The 23,132-nt window shown below is 40.3% G+C and overlaps 1 protein-coding gene across 2 annotated transcripts in view; it reads right to left on the reverse strand.

The window, feature by feature from the left end:
* LOC142365821 (regulator of G-protein signaling 6-like) overlaps positions 1–23,132 on the reverse strand; it is a 40,540-nt gene that overhangs the window by 12,162 nt on the left and 5,246 nt on the right. For both annotated transcript variants that reach the window (XM_075447555.1, XM_075447554.1), the window contains exons 3-6: positions 2,529–2,628; positions 1,710–1,760; positions 1,503–1,609; positions 173–224 (exon numbers count right to left, since the gene is read on the reverse strand). In XM_075447555.1, coding sequence (XP_075303670.1) covers positions 173–224; positions 1,503–1,609; positions 1,710–1,760; positions 2,529–2,628 — 310 coding nt within the window. The remainder of the gene's footprint in view (positions 1–172; positions 225–1,502; positions 1,610–1,709; positions 1,761–2,528; positions 2,629–23,132) is intronic.

A 23,132-nucleotide genomic window follows, 5' to 3' on the forward strand; every position in this document is an offset into this window, starting at 1 on the left:
GGGCAGATATATTACAGGGAATGGCCCTGTGGATCAATACTCAGTGAGTGTCAACAGCAGATCTACATTGGGAGCTTTCAGTTCTGGAGAAAGAGACACAGCTTAAAGCATTAGGGAGATCTTAGCAAGTATGGAGAAAGAGGCTAAAATCGACAGACAGTGTGTAACTTACCATAGTCGGTGTTCTCAGGTTCCCAACAGTTCGAAGGCCAAAAGTATGGAGACTAGTGAAAAGAGAAATGGAACACAGGCCAACTTGGTTTATTTCCTCATAAAATTTGTATTCTATTGTATTCTTAAATTTTGTGCTCTCATAATCTAAATAAACAATAAAATTCTCCAATCTCATTCATCCCACCACACACATTTCCTCTGCACTTATGTTGCATGAAGAGCCAAAAAGGTTTGTTAGACAGTGATCTGTGACATGCATGTGATTATATAAATATCTGGGGAGCAATGGCAGCTATATTCTCTCTATCCATATTTTATTGTCTGTTGCAACTGATATTACAGATTCAAAGTTCATTTCCAAGTCCATTATTAATATATAACTCCCATTTGTCATGCATTCTTAATAACAGTGTAAAATTAGAACTTGTCGACCACATATTTCATTTGCGTTTTTTTGTCATAAAGGTAATTAGCTTGAGTAAAAGTCTGATACTGATGAATGAGATAGTTTAAACACAATGAAGATAAGATGTCAACTTTCTCACTCTGGGTACTGTCATCTCGGCTCAGAGTAGATTAGGTTTGTCAATACACAATTTGCATTAAATCTGGGACTTCTACCAGCATAGTATCTATTTCAGACCAGCGCAGTTTCTAACAGCATTGCCATGCAGACTGGACAGTTCATTTCAGATGCAGTTTGGACTCTTTTCAGAGGTTCTGATGATGTGAGCCTGTTGCATCAACATCACAGGAAATATTTTTAGCCAATGCTGAATGAGCATGTGTGGTACACGCTGCCTTCCATGCACAAGCACAATTATGGCTTTTAATCCTGAGCAATAAGGTGAAGATAAATGCATTCAGGGGGGATTGAGGAGGCAGAGCAGGGACAGGGAAAAGTGCAGACCCAGCGCGCAGCCGGCTCAGAGCCTCCCATCGGGGAGGCTCGCCTACTCTAACTGGCTTGCAGGATTAAGATGGTAATGTCCCATGATCATGAGTCGTTATAGAGCCATAGCCATCGGAGGGACCTGTCAAAATTAATGTTTGACAAGATGGAGCAAATGAAAAAACACCTTTCTGACAAGCTGCACGGCTGACCCGTAGGCCCTGTTCTGTGGCCATCCTCTCGCTCTGATGCAGCTTCCAGCAGGGATATATAGTATCGACCTTGGTGGGATGAGTAATAGGCTTAGGAAGGATTGTTCTCATTAGCATCACACAGTAAACACATCCCTATGATAAACAACCATCATCTCATTATTCTACACTCAAAGACCTCCTAACACATATTAAGGACAGTCCCTCAGCGGACCTTTCTGTACCTGAAAGCGATAAAGGGTTCCATCATCCTTTAGTGTCAGAACGTGGTCAGAGATGGGAAAGATGTAGCCATGGGCTGCGATCAGACTCCCGAGGTGGATGGCTTCAGCTGGTGACATGAGAGCAGGCAGACATATGAAATTGCCTTCCTCCTCTATTGGGAGCTCTGTTGTGTTGACATTTATTGACAGATTTCTCAGCACGCTTACCTGGGTCCTCGATGGAGAGGTTTTTCATCAGCCACTGAACAATGTCCGCCCCTATTATTCAGAGATGGACATTGGTTAGAAGTGGCGTCACAGTTGAAAATCTGCAACTGTTTCGACAAAAGCTGCAGTAAACAAACACAGATAAGCCTTGGAGAGGTCTTTGTGATTCGCCTGTGCTTAAAGCTGCCAGTCAAAGCTGAGTAGGTGTCTAAATATAACATAATGCTGTCCACTGCTCTTGGACAGCAGAATATGTGGCCTCGTCTTTGTGCTTAGCAGAGTCTGCTGGGAGAGATCGTGAGGCCGTCATGCCCGAGGATGCCACGTGAAGGAGTGACTCAGACACAATCTTACGTAGAGAGGGAGCAACCCCCTCGTCCAATGCTGGTGACTCATTTCACACACAAGCACAAACATAAAGAGGTACAGCGTGTACACAAAGAGGCACAGACACATAAAGGAGAAGGAGGAAAGTAGCTTTTCTGCAGAAGTGACAAGGACAGTGTCGCACCACAGGCTGTTTCCTCGATAGCCAAGGTTTTATCGGTAAAGACATCATCTGCCTCCATCTATAGTAGCAGCAATTTAGATAAGAACAAAAGGTTACACTTGCTTTATTGAATCATACTTGTATGTTTTCGCTGAGCCCGCTTGCTGCGCAAATACAATGAAATACACACAAAATGAACACCACAGGAACAGTAGCATGTGTGTGCAATCACACACAGCCACATACAGTAAAACACACACACACACACACACACACACACACACACACACACACACACGCACAATGATGGTGTTTACACAAACACAAACCTGACACCACACTTGGGATCTTGGAGAGGAAGCTTTTGACGGTCCGGATAGCGACACCTCCTGATTTCTCATCTTGTATTCGTGTAACAATGTCTTCAATCTGTGGGTTGGAGACAGAAGTTGTTTGGTCACATTATATTTTCTCCATCAGATATTACAAATCATTTTGTTCATTTTTTTCAAGGGGAGATGCTACAAGTGAACAGAGTAACATTTTTAGCTTACAGTATCACAATGAAACATATTCCTGTCTATAAATGTTTTATGGTCTTAACATTTACTTAAACATTTTGATGATAAAACTACAACACACAGAATGTCAATGGCTGATAAATCTGCTGCTTTTAGATTGAGAGGTAGCATTAGCAATGCTATCTGCACTGAAGACATATGCTCCTCACACTGGCTGAAAATTGGTTGGTGGTCCCTCCTCTTCTGCCTTATACCCAAGTTAACTACTGAATGCCGCTGTACTTTTTAGTGTGAACACATTTATGCTCTCACAATTGCAAGTGTACAGGATTACGTGATTTGAGACACAACGATAGTATGATCTTATGAAGCTGGTAAATGCACAGCAGTTACGGAGGAACATCTGAGTGTGTTTTATCAGAGTACTGTTAAGCTGATGGGAGCAGTAAGAGTGAATTAAAACAGTTTAGGGAGTGTGTGCCTTATTTAATTTCTATAGCATTTGACTTATTACTGAGAAAAGTCCATAGAAAAAGATTTATACTATCACTAACAAACACCAAAGCAGCAAGTCTGAAATTATTCTCAAAGCAACTTTACAGGTTTCTTGTAAATGAACTTAATATCCAGAGTAGGCCAGACTACATACTGGAAGCTGACATGCCTTATCCAATTCCACACTGGTGAAGAGGCTTATTGCTGAACGGCCCTAATCTAAACATTTCTGGATTTGATATTGATATAAACTGACACACTGTGGGACCTTCAACTCTATAAAAGCTTCGACCTCAAAGACTAACGGGATTGGAAAATACAACAGAACATAATGATTATATAAAAAACACATATTTGCAAGGTAGTATAGCAGCATTTGTGGTGATTTATTCAATTATAACCAGAGGTTAGAGGCCTGGACAATTGAAAAAGAATAAATCTGTCACCATTCCCAGAGGCAAAGATAAACATCACACCTCCGACGCAGCCAGAGCCCCAAACATATCACACTTTAGCTGCCTAAAATTAGGTGCGGCCCAACACAGCTCCCCAGTAGTCAAATGGATTTTTTCCTGTGCGATTGCCCATTATTCAGGACATGTTCTAGATATAACGGACATGTGGGTTTTCATCTAAAGGTGTTGTAGAACAAACAATTTTATTGTTGAAAAAGAGAAGGAGTAAAATATATTAACCTGGGCCACAGTATTGAAGCACCACAAACATTTACAGAAATGACTTGTTCTAATTTAGATTGGAAAATGAGTATCTTCTTTAACGAAATATTTTAACCGTATCAGACTGCATCTAATCTAAGAATTCTGTTCAAGGATGTATCATCCCTCATGTATCATACGTCATGTGCCTAGAGATGTATTGAATCATCTTAAAGAAAGATACAAACACCTTAGAGACTCATTATTGATTCTATTTCAAAGTCTGTCTCATTCGTTTGGTTGAATCCTTATTCATGTATGAGCAAGATGAGATGAGATTGAGGAGTCAGTGATTTGATCCCTCAGTATAATCAATAAAAAGATGCTGATTATTCGCATCTTTTTGTATTATTGTTATCAGCAACCAACAAAATGCAGTACTGCATTTGCTAAGGATGTCTCACTGGCTATTAAATTGTGTGTGCACACACTCTGCTGCTACACTACGGCAAAGCTGATATTCTCTGTTTTCTCTTATTCAAAATATAGTGTTCCCTCATTATCCCACCGCTCTTACAACTGACGTCAAGTCACAGTCTCAGGCTCACAGCATCCCTCAGTGCTTTATATTGCTTGCTTCTGGACAATCTTCTCACTACTTCCTCTACTGTTCATTCAGCATTTATCAGAGCATATCTATGAGTGAACACTGAGGCAGACAGATGGGCTCAAAAAATGCTAAATAAAGCTGTTTGCTGGAGACACCGCACCTGTGTATGTGTATGACTTTTCCTCTTTCAGCCATCTGGATGGATTGAAAGTTGGTTTAATTACCACTTTGGTCCAGACTGATAGATCTGATTTTGAAAATAATGCAGCAAAGTTTTGTTAAGATCTTTAAGACCAAGTGAAGATTAAACCAAAAAGACATTCCTTACACCGTAGGATCATTTTTTTGTGATTTTGAGTGAAATGTTGCAACAGCCATTGGAGGGATTGCCATAAAATGTCCTCATAGGATGAACTGTAATGAGCTCAGTGATCCGTAATTGGCGTCATCATGAGGCCAAACACAGTTTGCACACAAAGTTAGCAATCTCACTTGGTGTATCTTAGCAAATATTTGGTTGCTAACACCACTGAAAAGCCACACATGCTGAACATGGACATGTTATTGTTGTTAATATCACCAAGATGGCTCTGAATCTCACATTTGTTTACTCTGACATCTCTCTGTAATTGATGAATGATCCTATTTGTCCGCCATCATGGCCATCCAATCTACCAATCTACGCTAATATTTTCAAGCCTGTTCATGTTTTATTCTTCAATATTGGAGCATTGCTTTGATTTGTAAAAGAGGCGAGGGGATTAAAGAGCGATATATACACGCAGGGGTGCAGCATGCTACAGTTCATTTACTCATCTACCATTATACAATAAAAGGTAATCGTCCTCCCTGGAAGCTTTTCAAGGATGATTCATAAACCTGCCCCATATATCTACAGCAAAACACGTTTTTGTAACACATGATTCAGAGCGTAGAAACGGGAGTGAGCAACACCGTTGTGTGGCAAGATAATTACCATTCTCTCACTATAAGCTTGAGAGAGTGTCTCGGAATGAATTATTGAACATCCACAATGGAGAATTACTGCTTCAACTCTGTTGGTAAATCTGTCACAGAGGGGAAAGGGGAGAGACAGCAAGAGATGCATCTGTACTTGTGATATGTTCTGCGTCTATATGGTTCAGGGGCACAACACATAATCATAATCATTGGTGGAGATCACCATCTGTTCTTTGAATACAAACCTTTCATACAAAAACAAACACAAAAAAAGGGACGTTTTGAAATTGGTACAATTCGATCCATGTCTGAAAATCTCAAATCCCCCTCAAAGATAACATGATGAAGAGGATTATACATCCTTTTGTTCTCATGTTATAACGAGCCTTGGACTGAGTAGTGCTGTATAGAAAGAAAAACTCATTATCTCCCTTCAAGGGTGACAACAGACAAGAAGCACTTGGCACAGCTACAGAAAGTGCACGTTGTATCTCTTGAATGTACAAGTTAATGGTGTTGCAGCTTGGTGTGGAGAGTTTCTGAGAGCTGAACATTGCTGCTTGCAAGTGATAACAGCACTTTGCTCTTCAGCATCACATTCTATAAATGATTATCAGGAAAACTCTATCTTGTGTATATTGCCACTGTATTATATGTTAACATTTGCAGCGCATACTATTCACATGGGTAAATTTGAACCCGTTCACGGTCATGTTGCTGTTCAATGCATGCTGTTTATCTGTCCACCTTATCTTAGTGAAGCACCAGCAATCTGCATGCAACCTGTAGGAAGAATGTGAGGGTGCAGCAACCAACAGCAAGCACAGACCATCACATAAGAGACATTCCATTATTATTAGAACAAGCTTGTACCCTCTAAAATCTAAAACAAGATGTCACTACTTTCTGTTGCCTGATTTTGTAATTATGATTTAATTAAGGGGGAGTCAGAATGGGAGCATTACTGGCATTAAAAATACATCAAGCAAATGTGACATGTTGAGCCCTGGTAGGCAGGGTGTAAGCGTGGAAACATTTGCTAATTCTGCTAATTGAAAATCTGTGCCCATTTTTCCAAAAATGGCCAGAGATGAAGCTATTAAAAACTGGCCCGTCTACAGAAATGAGACTACTGCGGTTAGAAGATGGATCAGGCAGTAATAGTGCTATCAATGATTCAGCAGTCATCAGCAGACTCAGGGACATACTGGATGTCACTGCTGAAAGACATTTGCTGTGAAGAAAACGACAGATGTCCAGACGATGGGCAAAAAGAAAAATGTCTGGCCTGGAGAAGATTATGACACGTCGGTGAGAGCTGGATGAAGATGAATAGTGATTAGGATCTGAAAAGTTTCCATGTTTGACAAGCATTTATGCTCAAAACTATAAAAACACAGCTAATTCATGGTGGTGTGGTGGTTAGCACCGTTGTCTCACAGCAAGAGGGTTCTAGGTTCAACTCCTGGCTGGGGCCTTTCTGTGTGGAGTTTGCATGTTCTCCCTGTGTATGTGTGGGTTCTCTCTGGGTACTCCAGCTTCCTCCCACTATCCAAAAACATGCACGTTAGGTTAATTGGTGTCTCTAAAATTGTCCTTTAGAGTGAGTGTGTGGTTGTTTGTCTGGTTCGTCTCTGTGTGGCCCTGTGATGGACTGGTGGCTTGTCCAGGGTGTACCCTGGCTCTCGCCCGATGAGCACTGGGATAGGCTCCAGCGGCTATAGAAAACGGATTGGATGGATGGTGTTCCTAATATGCCTATAGAAATAAATCTCCTCAAACTCCTTTTTATGTTTATTTTACCATAGTCTGTAGGGAACGCAATAGCCTTTAAAATCAAGAGACCATTATGGTCCCAAATTCCATGGAGATTTTTTAAAACAGATTGTAGTTATGATGAAGGAAATATTAAAAAGACTTTATTGTCCAAATGGGAAATTTGCCTTTGACATTCCAGTGCCAGTAGATAAAAATAACCAACAAAACAGTTAAAAAAAAAAAAAAAGAAAAAAAAAAAAGAAAGAAAAACCAAGACACATCATGCATACATGCCTAAATTACATACCATTTTGCAATATAAACAAGTGATCAGTAACCAACAACAGATGCACATGCTGGGTGCAGGTAGTGAGAAATAAGTAGTACCACATGTGATATGATGTGTTTGAATAGTATGTGGGGCTGCAAGATGTTTAATGCAGACTTGAAATCAACAAATAAAAAGCCTGGAATAGGTCTGGGGATTCTTCAGATGTTTAGTAACCCTGTGCACTATAGTATTGATCGCATCATCACCGCCTCTGTGGTGTCTGAAGTTTTGCATAGAAAATATTTACTGTCTGACCCAAGAACAAATATTGTATATGTATTCATACAGGAATGAGCCTCTTGTCTGTTTTTTTTTTCTTTTTTAAGACATGCAGGTGTTGGGGTTGGGTCGGTGTATTGCAGCTCTTTCTCACCCACTCACATCAAGTCAAGACCACATCTGTCTCCGCATAGATAATATGATTTATAACATCGTGCCTTAAAACAATATCCACATTTTGCAATAACGCAGAGACAACAAGGGTTGCCAAAAAGGAGCCACCATCTGTTCTAGCAGCACCTCTGAGGTGTTGTGCTGATGGTGAGATTTGCTTAACAGTGCTTCACATCCCTGACTGTGTTAATATGTTTTACGGCTTATAATACTTCTGGAATTGCTGTTTTGAAGCAGCTCCTTTGCCAATGCTTCACAGTATGCCAGTTGTTTTGGCTTTGCATTCTAATTTGCCTTGAGCCATTTGCTGTGTAGATTAGTTCAGACCCATGTGATCTTGTTGGATTTGCCCTAGTTGACTTGCTTCATATGGTACACTTTAAATTCATTTCTTGCCTTCAAGCACCTCTAAATAGCATATTTTTCACATATTGTTTAAATTGCTGGCTGCTGCAGGGTGTGAAACACTCCCTCACAATGGATTTCATTAGCAGCACTAATCGACTGCTGGATCATACAAAGCAAAAGCCTGCAGCCCACGTCTTGATTTATTGTTTATTTTTTTGTCAACCGATTCATTTTTTATTGTATTCATCTATTTGCAGATATGTTTTTAGAGATGTATTTCATGCTGTCCTAGTCAGAAATAAGTACCTTTCAAACATGCACTGCTTTCCATTTTTCTCTTGCAACTGAACGTGTCGGTGTCATGTCTGGATGAGCACCCTGGTGCTTCTCCTGCACTTTTGCTATGTCAATCTTACTATGTTGAACCTAGTAACATGTACATTTCTCTAAACACAGTGCAAGTCTGAACTGCAAGCAGCAAAAACCAGATACACTCTAAATAATAATCTAAATAAATGGTAATTCTGTCCAAACTTCCCTGCATTGTGCTTTTTCCTACTAAAATTGTGGGCAGCACAGAAGGTGGCGGTATAGGCTACGTTGCTATTGGTTGTTATTCAGTAGAAAAAGTAGTTAAGATTAACCAAAAACCTTGCAAGGAAGAAGCCAATGAGCCTTTTTCATCTCTAAGCTGCTACATGTAGAAAAAGTGATATGAATGAAGCCCTGAGGAACATTAATGTTAAATTTGACCAACGTATGAATGACTCTGTTATTTTAACAGGTTGACAGTAAAATACTTAATGAACTGTATTTATATAACACTTTTCTTGTTTAGTTGACCAGCCAAAGCTTTTTTACACAACCATTCACACACACACACACACACACACAGCACTTCTTCTACATTATTTTAGGCTGCGTAGTGCTTTTTTGCTCTCACACATATTCACACACCGATGGATGGGAGTTTAGAATCACCAGCGAACCAAAGTTATTTTGGACTGTAGAAGAATGCTGGAATACTCAGAGAGAGCCCATGCATGCACAGAGAGAACATGCAAACTCTGGATTTACTCCAAATGTTGTGCTTACAATTCAGAGGTAGATGGACCAGGACTTTATTCTTTACATATTTTAATTTCATCCTGCCAAAAAGCACGTTCTGAAAACACATTTAATTCATTGTTCTGTTTCTTTTTAAATCGTACTTGAACCAAATTTGTTGTGTTTCATCTTGTTTCACATATGAACTATTTCAAAATGTAAACACTGCAAAATAATGTTCATTCTGTATATTCATTTGCGCAGAAATGCTGGCCTGTTCCACAACTTGTTGTTTGACAAATTGCAAGTAACTTCTCCAAAGTGCACAGCTTGTCAAACGACACCAGTCTGAGTGCCATTTTGACCTCTGCGCCATACTGGCTGCATAATTAAGTGAGTTCCAGCTGGTGTGTGACGCCCTGGGGACCGGGGTGAGAATAAAGCCTGCTGGAGAAAGAAGACCCCCCCCCCCCCCCCCCCTTCTCTTTTCATTTCTCCTCCCCACAACCAAAACCAACCATCTCTCCTAGCATGCCAAGTCGTGACGAAGGAGCTGTGAGAGCTTCTCTGCAGGAGGAGTCACGGAGCAACACAGACTGGAAAAGACCTGCCAAATAAGTGTGAAGGTTGGAAACTTGGACTGCTTGGAGATGTGAGAATGAATCACATTTGCATAGACTCCTCACACGCTGACACATTATCATGCACAGTCATGTGTGCAAAATGTGCATATGAACAAAAACATAAACAGTTTTTGTGTATGTGTAAATGTGTTAAGTGCTATCTCCATAGTAATGCCCTGCAGGGGAAGTCTTTAGTCTTTTATGCAATAAACAACTGTTTTCCCATCAGGTCCAGCAGCTAAAAAAAACCAACCCTTTATACTCAAATAAAGCCATTTTACTTCCTGCCAATACCTTTCATAATTAATCCCAGTATACACAAGTGGTGTTGGATAGCAAGTGCATTAAAGTTCATTGTTAAAGGGGACAAAATGGACTATGAAAAATTGAAAATCTGTACCATGTTTTGTTGAACAGCCTTTTCTGATTTTTCTTGAGAGCTTTAGGGAGAATGTCAGTGGGCATATGAACAATTAATCGTATTGATGAAGAACCAGCGTCTGCATTTCAGTCAAATCCTCTTTATCCCCTCAGGTGTTGACATGAGAATCCATTTGTGATCTAATTAAATACCATACCAGGCCCTGGCAGTCTCATTAGCTCAACAGGGAACAAAAATAATAGAGACCCAACAGAGGCCAAGAGGTACAGGACTACAGGACTACATGAAGAGTCCAAACTTTGTCCCAGCCTGATTGCTCACCCAGTTGGAGGCTTCTTAGGGAGACCCAGAAGCCTCCAACTGGGATTCTGGTCAGAGCCACAGCTTTGACAGAGTGTTGATGAGAACGATTTTTGCTTGTTTGGGCCAGTTGAGCATCCCTTTTAGGGCAAACATTTGAATGATGTGGAGATTTCAACTTGTGTCAGTTTAGATTCTCAATTGCCGTGGCAACACAAATGACACAAAGGGCTAAGCAATTAAGTTTTTCAGGTTTGGCTCCAGCATTGGGAAGCCTGCCAGTCTAATTACATTACAATTACATATCTTAAGATGGGAGGAATATTCTTCTTGTTGATGCTTTATAACTCTTTTTTTAAAGGATGAACGAATGAGGTCCTTTTATGCTTGAAATGCTTGAAAATAAAAGCTTTGACATTAACTAAATTCTTGCGAACAAAATGCAAATGGAAATGCGGCGAAATGCTTAGCGGGCTGTACCGAGGAGAGTTTAAGCCTGCCCACAAACCACAGTGACTCATCAGGTCACCTTTCTGTTGATGAGACTCAAGGAGGACAGAAAAAGATCCTCTCTCCTCTTGTAAATGTCTGTTGTTGGATACTCAATGGGTTGCCAAGGGCTTGAGTGCAGGGAAAACAGGAGGCTGCTGCTCCTCTGAACAGATAGTCCTCTCTAAAACAAAGTGCTACAGATACAGAAGCTACTTCCAAAGGAGACACTGTGTGAAATGAAGGGTATCAGCAGCCTCACGCTGGAGTGGTTGCTTTTAGAAGTTGGTTTTACTCTGCAAGTCTATAATCCTGATGTTGTCACTTGTCAAAAAATGAGCCTTAGCTACAGCAGTCAGCCACAAAAGGTAATTCGCTCCAGAGGGAGAGAATCACATTATCTACCTGTAGTTTACTCATTTGTAGAGGATCATTTACTAACAGCAATTTACACACAGGGATGGGACCTTTCCAACACCACATGCGTTTTGAGTGCCTATGGGACTCTTATAAAGTTTGGACCCGATAATTTCGGCTGCACTAGTTATAAATCCTCTAAAAATTCATCTTTGTACCTCCGAGTTGTACATGTAAAAATTTCTACGACTACTTCTTTCACAGAATGGATCGATCTCTATATATCTATGAATATATTACTTGGCCTTGCCCACACCTCCACCTACCAGCAGCTGAAACCTGCCTTTCCTGTCCCCTCTAAGCAAGGATCAATTATTATAATGGTGAAATTCAGCCATACATTTCTAAATCTAAAGTGTTATGAGTCCAGTACATCTGGGTTAGCTGTAGCTCAGGAGGAAGAGCAGTCACATGTTGAAGTGTCTTTAGGCAAGACACTGAACCTCACAATCACTACCAATGCGTCCATGTGTGAATGTGCGTGAAAAAGACAAATGCAAAGTGTAGCATTGTATAGAGTAAGATGTGCTGTTTGAGTGTGTGTATATAAATGGCTGAATGTGCCTTGTAGTGTAAAAGTGCTTTGTCAACTACACTAGAAAAGCACTATATTAGTACAGTCAATTTTACCATTTATGACAGTATGTTCAATAAAGCTCAGTTCGAAAAAACAAACTTAGACTTTAAGCTTCATAGTCCTCAAAGCTGCAAGGCTGTTACTCGGAGGGAAAAGCAGCAGAAGGCTATCTGTATGCGAAACAAATGAGAGATGGTATGTGAAAAATCTGTGGAGAAAGCTGACAGACCACACCAGACAGAGAGCATCTGCTACGGTCAATCTGATTGTCAGCTTCAAAGTTCTCTCTTGAGAAGGTTCTCTGTCATTCATCAGTTTTTCATCTCTTCACCTGCTGTCATCTCCTTTCACAAACACTACAATAATCGAAGTGGGAATGAAAAGGGTATGATGGTGCCGGGTGTGGGCCGGTGGATAACACTATGCTATCCTGAGGAGACGGGTTAAAGCACCTTTGGGGACTTCAGATTGCTCATATTTCTCTCTGCCTCCACTGGTAAATAAACTACAGAAACCTGCTCAGAGAGGTGATAATGACTTTAAGTTTTCACCTTCTTGATCAATATATCTTCATCTTGACTCCATATCTAGGGCGCTGCAGTGGTTGATATGTTATGATCTTTGCAGGCAATTGATTTGATGTGGTAAAACCATCTGTCGATCTTTGATGTTGGCATCGTCCCCTGACACGCCACTTCTGCTGGCCCTATTCCTTGAGGCCTGGTGGTAATTGGGTTACAGTGAGGGAGAAGAGAGGAAGTATCGTCGAGCCCAAGTTTGCCCAGTCCCTCACTGGGCCCACATGCCTGTTCTTGATATCTCAGACACAGGAGACCAAGTCACTCGCTGCAGAGTCTACTCATCTACAAAGGAGACACCAGGAGCTAATGGGGGAGGGGTGGGGGGGGGGGGGGGGGTTCTGATATTTACTCCAGATTATTTTTTACTTAAAAAAAAAGTTAGCAAGACTTTCTTTTTCCTCTGTGCTCTGATCCATGTGTCTTTCTATTATTGTGTCAATGCATGTGTGATATTTGAAAGGCGAAGCTTTAGCATCAAGGGCTGTTATTTTACACAACATCACGACTTCTGTTTTAACAGTATAACACAAGTGGTACACGGATTGGGCATCTCCCATCTGCACTCGGATCCATTAATCACAACACACACTTTGGCCTGTTTGTTGAATCGTCACTGTGTGCATGTGTGTAACATGTAGCAACGCTTTGCAGCCAAATGATGTCACATCTTAATCGGCTTAACTTGTTTTGATCTAAATGTTATTTTTTTTTCTCTTTTACTGTCATGATTCTATAACACCATCTGCTCCTAATTCTCTCAGGTGACAGAGAGCATGTTTCAATCCACCAAGCATTTTATACTCTGCTCAAAATGATGCCATTTCTCAGCTCTGCTCCTCGTGTGTTTCCATACTCACAAGCAATCAATGTGTTAGAGAGGCCCTTGACCTTTAAAGATGCATGGATTTTCTGTCATGACTGCTGGTATAGATGAGGATTTTTACAGCTCCTCTGTGTATCTTTAAAGATCCATCCCTCCTCCCCTTTTCTCCACTGTTGTACTACTGTCACCCACACACTGCTGTTACTGCAGACCTGATATTCCCCATTACCTGTGCTGGCTCCTCCAACAAGTGAGTAGATTTTAGCTGCAAAAGTGGATCCTCCCTGATTCTTGGACACTCACATAAGGCCAACTTGTCAAACTGCAATCTACACAAGGATATGTTTTTAAGAGCGTCACTTCAGGCTCAACAGGAGCTATGAAAACAGCTCTGTTCTTACTGGGTGATGGATTTGCAATGCTGGCAATAAAGCCTTGTTAATTCCAACTCGTATGTACAGGTAATGAAATTTGGGCAGGTAAAATCTCATCTTGCAGTGCCATGGGGCAGCAGACAGTGCCACACACTTGTAATATGCTTTGCTGCACTCAGTCCCCGGGGGGAAGACTCTTCCTGATAGGGACCTGCAGAGGAGAGGTCTGCAACGCTGGCCTTTGTCTCACTCTCATTCTCGCCCTCAAACATCACTTGGCCAATTCTAATACTAATAACTATTAGTCAAAGTCAAAGTCAAATTTATTAGTATAGCACATTTCATGTACAAAACAATTCAAAGTGCTTTACATAAAATAAAAGCATTGCAGCGGGGATTGTAAGAAGTATTAAAAATACATAAAAGAATATAAAAAGAAAGAAATAAAAGAATTAAAATTAAATTAAAATGATTAAAAACAAGCAACAGTCTAGAAAAATTAAAAGATACCATGCAGATTTCATGCACAGACACATGAGAAAAGAAATGTTTTTAACCTGGATTTAAAAATCCAGGCCTGAGGTAGCCGGTGATAAGTTCCTACAATGTCATCATAGGCAGAAAAATGTATTTGATAGCAGGATATTTCACAGAGCTGTGTTGCTCCATATGCTGAATCGATAGATTGCAAAGCAGAAACACCACATCGGATGCGTTTCATAGCATCAAATCCTTACTTACTGCTGATTGATTATCTATAAAATCAGCTGACCACCTTCAGTGCATCTATAATGCATTGCCAGGAGGCAGCTAAATGTTCTCATAAATCTTGCACTCTTTCACCACAGGGGAGCCAAAAATGAACCATCTATTATGTCTGCAAATCTAGAATTTGCAGCCTAACTATCACACTCCCTTGAATTATTGAGTAAGCTCCTAAAGAGGAAATAGCCAGGCTTTGTGATCTAATATTTCCTCAACATATTTCAAATTGAAGTGTCCCTTTTCTGTTTTCTCCTCAGCTGTATCTTAGTGTGACAGCAGGCTGTAATTCATCTAGGGATTGTGAAGCCAGTTTACTTGGCCACATGCTTAACAGGACATCTGTTTATCTTATTGTTGTTTCATTTTTTTCCTCCACAATAGGAACTACTGAAAAAACTTCCACCCTTTGCTTATGATATCCTTTGGATTTTATGGACAATGAGGAACTTAAGTGAATATGAGAAGAGGGAAATCAGAGTTTATATCACCACTGCACTTCCAGTGTTTTCTAAAAAAAAAAGAAGAAACGATTGTATTTCCTCACATTATACAGATAAAAACCGACAAAGTTTTAGACACTGCTTGCAAAAAGGACAAAACCTCCTATATACAAAGATTTTACATCTTATACCGATAGTTCCTCTTTATAATGTTTGTGTATCTAAAATAAAAAGGTTTTGATGTGCAAAAAGTAAATAGTGTTTTCTTATATTCTGGCTTTCCTTTTGGTCTTCACTTTACTTTCTGCACTTAATTAGTTTACTTCCCGTTTTATTTTCTTCACTGCATAGAGCCTTTAGCGCATGTGGGTAAAACCAAGAATGTCGCTTAAATGGCTGTCCAAAATGTCAGTACCCAAATCCTGCTCTGAGGTGCATTTAAAGAAGAAAATGCAGGCCAGATTTAAGAAGTCTCTATCACCATAGATGAGAAGCATCAGCCTCTTTTGATCTGAGCCAAAAGAGTGAAACTCTTCACTTTGCCATTTGGGAGTGTGGTTTGGGAAACAAGGCAACTGTTTGGCAAAGCCTGAGAAGACCCAACTATCATAGACCTCTTTAAGTGGAGTAAAACTCTTCGTTATCCAAGTAAGGGAAGAACAAACTAAACTGAAGAGCATGAGCTATGTACAGAACAGTGTTGTTCAGACTATGTTATTTTCTAAATTTGAGCTAAATCTTTACTAACAACTGTGTTATAAGAGAATCTACAGTATGTGCCACCATGGGTAGCAAGCTAATCTGTAAAATTAAAAAAATTTTCCCCAAAAGTATAGATGCTCTCTTTGATATTTTAATATTACTGCTGTCTTTCAATGGGTTGAACGGATGAGTTGAAGGATTTAACCTGATCTGCATCATCTTTGTGATTTATATTTACATTCATATCCCCACACACTTGGCCAGTGACTCTATACATTTCACATGATTGTTAGACTGTCACTTTCTTAAAGTTAGTATATTATTTTAGACGTTGCCATCCCCTATGATAAGCCTTTAAATCTGAGAAGTCATTCATCCAATAACCTTATTTGACAATCCGCTGTCGGGAGTTGTAGGGTATGTTAACTCTGCATGTAGTCAGCAGTGCCGATCTATCTTGTAATAATTAGTAAAAATAAAAAGATGCTAGAGCTGGACTTCTTTTGAGAAGCCAACTGATGAAGCTGAATGGCGTAACGGGATGATTAGGAGTTTTCTTCTCAGGAGAACATGAATATCACACCAAAACATGGCAGCTGACCACTGCTTCATTCATCAACATTCTAGTGCAATATTCAAGCCCACATGCATTTGCTGTGGAAAACAAATCACATAATCATGAATGTGCATTCGCTGCTTTCTGCCAGATGCACCTCCAAAGTGTGGGAATATCCATATTAGCTTTTTCTGGTGATAACACTCAAATGCACCATTGCACCATCATTACCGCCTCTATATCTCTAGACTCAGCAGGATCGATTCCCATGATTATTACAGTCTTAAAAGCTTCGGCACTCCCTTCCTACTTTCTTTTCCTCCAATGAAAAACAATTTCCAACTAAAGCAAATGGAGTGATGTCAAATTAAAGCCTAGATGTATTGTTGTGTCAAAATGAATCTAGCTCACATTGTCAGACACTTCTAAGTAGCTAGATCTGAAGGAGGATAGGAATATTAATGGTTTTGTGCCCTGGCAGAGGATTCTTGATATAGCAGATCTTATGTACACATGGAAACAGTAATGTGAAACAAACCCTCATATACATTGCTGACAGATGTTGCATGTAGAACAGAGTTTTAGAGGATGTTCAACTCTCATCTAAAAGGTCAGGCTTCATGTTCAGCACTTCCCCAAATGTTTTTCTGTCAGTCAGTTTGATTAAAATGATTCATATCTTTGTTATGGATTTGGCCACTGCAGTATGAGTTTTCTGACAAAACAATTGGAGTGAAAACTGGAGTCGTTACACAACAAGGTCCCCTACAATTTCAATTTCTTTCAGTATAAAAAAGAACGGAGAGGAAAAGTTGGAAAGGATTTTCTAACTCTCAAAAATAGTGGCAAGTAGTGTAGCACTCCTGCTGTTACAAATTTAGTTTGAAATCTCCCTCTGGACCAGAGGATAACAATGTCATTCTGGCAAATTAATTGTTTATACCTTTATGACTTCAGCTGCAACTACATCGCACAAACGCACAAGGACGCTTATCCAATGGATTTTTAAATGTAGGGGAACAGTGGTGACAGTTTGGTTAACAGAGAAATCAGCAGGGTTACTGAGTCTGAAGTGAACCCAAGTGTATGGGATGAGATACAGAGATGTAGGTCCCCCTGTGGAACAAAACCAAATGGTCTGCTCTCTCCTCCAACCCATGTTTAGTCAGACTATCCGGCCATGTTGATTAACATTTGAGCCCAGGTGACTCATCTCTGCTTCGGCCTGAACCCAGAGACAGTTACAGAGTCACACTTCTCCAGCTACAGACACTCCATCGTTACCTGCAGTTTAACAGGACACAGATGGCACTCTGTCCCTCTCTGTCTCTTGCTCATCTAAATTAGACATCCCATTAAAAGCAAAACGGATTTCAATCTATCAGTTCTGTCCGTAAACAATACGAATGAGAGTGTTAGCAGATGACACAGCAAGTGCAAGTGTTGTTGATCAGAATATTTCATGCAGTCTTCATTGTGCAACAGGCTTCACTTTTGCTGTGTGATGCTCTTTGCCTTTTTCAGGAGTAATTAACATCCATGTCATGTGTTGTTGTTTTTTTTTTTTAGATTCTCTGGGAGCTTCTATTGGTGTCTGAGTAGAGATGGAGCCAGCTTGTGAGGCATTCAAATATCAAAATGTGAAATTTCTTGCAATCGTGCAAGTAGTGTACAGCTTTTATTCAGCAGAGAACCATACTTCATCAGCTGTTTTCAGCATATTGAAGACATTCCTATCACTGACTGGTCTACAAGCATAGAACACAATGTAACACCTGAGAAAAAGCTATCAGCTGTGACGAAAGGCTTCTTTTTCTTTGATTAGTCAGAGCGGCGGGGAAAAATAGGGGAGGCAAGGAGCATCAGCTGAAAATGGGGCATAATGAAGATGCATTTGTAAAAGATGAAAAGTGGAAAAGCAGTGGACCAGAATCAGGTTCATTCAGCAAGTTTTTCTTTTTATTAATTAAAAAAAAAATTCGGCACCAAGCAACAGTGTCACTGATCATGTGACAACTGCTTTTTGATGTTCCTTCAAAAATGTTACTCAACAGGACAAATGAACCATCTGCCCCTGCATTCTTATTGCTCAATCAACGATCAAATTTTCATCAGCCGAATTGATTCAAAGCAGACTCATTCTGCACTCATTGTATGCTGCATGCACATGAGATTTGGTTTGCCACTTTAATAACCCATGCTCATCAGCTGTGGGTGCCTTGAAAAGAGGATCTTTTCATAAAGTTAATCCATCTCTGTGGTTTAATGAGGCAACACTGGTTGTAAAAAGAGATGGCAGAAAAGCTTAACACGGTCAGACACTAAACCTATTGTAAGGACTCTTTAATATAGAAATAGGAAGAAATCTAGAAATGATTAAACCTCTGAAAGGGGACCTTTTATGAGGAAAACACTTTTTCTGTGCTAAATAGCATATATCATGGTGTCTGAAGTGACAAACACAACCTCTGGTCTGAAAACATGTCTAAAACTCTGTCATGTTACAGACCCATCTCAGAATATAAATATCCAGTCACCCCATCTTCTCCAAAACTCCATTGCTCTTGCTTTTTTGCTTTGCTATTAACAACAAATTCTCATCAGGAGTGATATAGTTAGATATAGTTCTTCACTTAAGGGAGAAACAAGCTCGTAATGCTGTACCAGTACACAGTCCATTGTTTCATATCCCCAAATCATAAATCTGACTTCTTGTTGCCCACTTTCTTGAATTTTTTCATCTTAATGTTTGCCTTTAAACACTTGAAACACAGAGGAATGGACTGACAGTAAAACCCAGCATTTATCAACAAGTAACTCAGTCTTCAGGGATTATTGAGTGTAATTTTCATTGTTGCGAAACTGGCTGCTATGAACAGAGGTGAAAAGACTGGGTTGAGTGCTGTGTTACTGTAATCCTGTGGTATTTTGACCAAAGCATGTCACTGATGTTTCATCCCAAAACTATAGTCGATATATAGGAGGAAAAGCAATATTCTAGGCTAAAAGCAGAGTGACTGAGTGCTCAAATGATTTTTTTATTGTATGTTTCTATGAGTTTTTGTGACTGAGGCACAAAGGTTTTCATGAACTAAATAAATTCCATCAGGTTGTTCAGAAAAGCAGAAAATCAGGTTTTAAGGGCTGATTTCAACATTCAACACAGCTGAATGCTTTGCTTTGTTAAATGTAGCTTTACTTGATGGGTTATATGTAACAAATGGAAAGCATTTGGTATCTAAATTCACAAATCAAATGTCACTTGCCGGGATACTAGAGCATTTCTTTTTGTTGTTCATGTCAGCTACAGGAGACAATGTTCCAGACCAGGAATCGAGATCTTGTGGCTGTTTGTCATGCTTAGGATGGGTTTAGTTTTCTCAGGAGAATGGCTTTTACCATTATTCTGTGACTTAAGAAGTAGTTTGAATTTGTGTCTAATGTTTTTAATTTCCTTGGACAGTTTCTGTTTATCCACTGCTGGCAGGCACTTTGCCCTTATGATGAATTGAATATAGACACATAGCACATTCTCATTGTTGTTGGGAATACTTTAGATTTGAAATAGTGACTAAACGATTTGTAACAATAACAGCTTATACTCTTTTTACATCCCAGTTCTTCTCTAATTCACCTTGTCAGCACTACCACAGAGTTACAGTTTGCCTGGCAAGTCTTTGCACTCAAACATGTCATAGTGTCACCTCAAGGCCCTAAGAACCAGCAGTGTTCACCATGCCAAAGGCAAAGCTAGTACCAATGAGACATTAGCATTGATGAAACGAGTCTATGGTTTACCAGCAACATCTAAAACAGATTAACTGGACAGCAGTTTCCTCACTGATACCATTACATATCAACAAAAAAAGACGTTTAATTGAAATTGTATCCACTTTGCAAATCCTTCCTCAGGCCATTGCTGTAATTTTATACATATTCCCAGTTCTTTTATATCATCCGCTCTGTAGGAGTTCAATAAGCTCCTTTTGTGTCCTGTGGAGATGCTGAGGTTATTCACAGTACAGTCTGAGGCATTTCAGGCGTGCTCCATCCATTGTGCCATTCAAAGCAGCCTTTTCATTCTGCATCAAGTGGAAGGCTCAGGAGGGTTTGGAGGGCACTGAGAAGTGGGACACGGTGGAGCCAGTCGTTCCCCCACATCAACCTCCCTCTTATCATCACGCTCTCCACGCACGCAGCTTTACACTCAACTCCCAAAATAAGCCCAACGCCGGCTGCATTATTGAATGTGCTTCTTTGAGAGCACATTGTTAGCAATGTGCAAACAGACAGACCAGGAGAGGCACAGGAAGGACTTTCCTCGTGGGAGAAAAGCCTTTCATTGCAGTCATTGCCATTCTTTACAGATGAGATAAATAATCCTCTCTTCACAGCATATTGGCTGCCAAAGCACTGTGAACTATTATCCACCAAAGATTTTTTTTTTTTAGTGGATGTCCAGGATTTTCCTGTGCTGGACCTTCGCTTTACTGGAAAGAAGACACAAGCAACACATTAAACAGACAGTTGCTGGTTATGTAAGAGATAGAGCTTTACGCTCTTACTGTTGTTTCATCTTATTGACCTAACCAGGTAAGCAACCCACACTTGCACTTAGCGTACAGGCACACAGGCTTCAGCCCATACCAGCACCTCAGATAAAGACTCCCATGGTGCAAGTGCAGACGGTGTTAAAACACATCCCTGTCGTTGCAGAGATGATATCCAGAGTGTTCAGCTGGAGTGTGCTATCTTAAGTGCACACAGGGACAGCAAATAGTGGCCCATAAACACCTTTAACGGAGGTTAGTCTTAAAGGAAAAGAGACATAGCCTCCATGGGCCCCTTTAGAGTGACAAGAGAGTGACTCATGGGCGTAAACAGGAAGACGAGCATTTAGGCTTCTTTCTGACCAGAGCAACTAGAGTGCTTCGTTGAGCTCTTCAAACCCAACCAGCTGTCATCCCTGCTGTAGTTTGTGAATCAGTGATGTGGGAAGCTGCCATTTACAATCATTTTATCTTCTCCTGACACTAAAGGGTGGTTTATTATCCCACCGGTAGTGTAATTGCTGTAATTTTATACATATTACCATATCTCCACGCAGTGGGAGCAGCCTCCCTCTATGTCCTGTAAATTATCTTAATCCCAACCAGCTAATAGTCAAACATGTGCATGGTGAGGGAGGATCAGCTAAACAGTGATTTCCTTATCCCACTACCCATGATCATGCGTAGTAAGATTTCAAAGAGCCAACAATTGAAAGACATGTTCATATAACTTAGAGATGTATTGTTTTGTTAAGCTATCCAAACATTAACATATCTTTTTTTTTTAAGGGGGGGGGGGGTATTTTTCTATGATCTGCACATGATGTTTCAAGATAATTTTTACAAACATCTGAGTTGGTTGAGGATAGACTGGCTCTTGGCACAGTGGATATCAGTTTTACTTTATCTGATATGTAACGTAACGTTGTGATGAAAATGTAAGGTTTAACTTCATTAGCGGGAAAAATTCTTAAGATTTAACTTTTTTTTAAACACATCCAAATGACAGCACACTTTTAAACTTCATGGTAGGTTAATCATTAATATTTGCAAGGTGAAATCTCCAGAGGCTTCTGGAATCCATCTCAATACATTTTTGCAGGGCACACACACGCACAAACTAAAGCCATAAATCTCATCTTCAGATATGAGTTAACTCTGAAAGGTTATCCAAAAAGCATTTAGTCCTTCTGCAGCAATAACCTGTGTCCAGCTATCGCACCTCTAGGCCCCAAATTACCAGGCGGTAAAACCGGGAAGACATACACAGGGGCACTTAGGGACAAGAGATGGTAACTATTAATAGTTTGTCAGCTTCACCTCATCATCGCAGTAAAGTGGCCTTTCTCCTTAACTTAATTGCATTTCCCAGCACAATTGTGCCTCTCCTCGTGGTTTCTTTTTTAAGTGTGCCTTAGTGCCAGTACTTTTTGTGTACGCACCACGTTCAGTCTACTAAGCACGGCAAACTGAGCAAACGAAAACAAAACAAGGAACGGGTAGTGTTTAACACAGCAGCATCAGAGCAGTGTATTAGTATGTGTGCAGCACACCCAATTTTCCCTGCTTTTCTTTTTTTGCAGTAACAAGACGTCCTGCAGTTATTGGCTTGTTTTGCTTCACTTCCTTTTTCTCGTAGGAGGAGAGAGAGGAACAAGATAGTACTGCTGCACGAATGCTGCGCGCACGGAGAGAACCTCCTTCTCTCCCGAGCTCTCAGCTTCTCTTATGACTTAATACATCACATTCACCTTTTTCTAACTGCCCACACAAGCAACTTAATACTTTTTTTTGCAGTAGATATTGCAGTACAAGAAGAGGCATTAGCTCTGTATACGTCCACGAGAGTTTCACTGATTCTTCACTAGGATCACACTAACCTTAACTCCTTGCAGTAAGATGCTGATGTCTTCCAGCTGACAGGGGCCTAAGCCTTTGGGATGAAGCTGCCAGTGTTTTCCCAGGCGATAGAACATATTGGTGGCCATCTGCCTCCCTGCAAGCAGCACATTCACACTGCGCCAGGCTGCCCACCCACTGAGTCCAGAGGCTGTGGGCACCCAGCCGTCAAAGACCAAGCACCTCTCTATCGTTTGGCCTCAAAGCAGACAGGCACTAAGGTCAAATGTAAGGTACTATATATTAAATTAAAGAACAGGTGCAACATTTAGATCACACTGAGTCTGCCAAGAAGTATTATTCCTATTTTATGTAAAAATCCCTTTAGATTTCCCT

This window comes from Odontesthes bonariensis, chromosome 17 (genome assembly GCF_027942865.1).
Source record: "Odontesthes bonariensis isolate fOdoBon6 chromosome 17, fOdoBon6.hap1, whole genome shotgun sequence".
NCBI lineage: Eukaryota > Metazoa > Chordata > Actinopteri > Atheriniformes > Atherinopsidae > Odontesthes > Odontesthes bonariensis.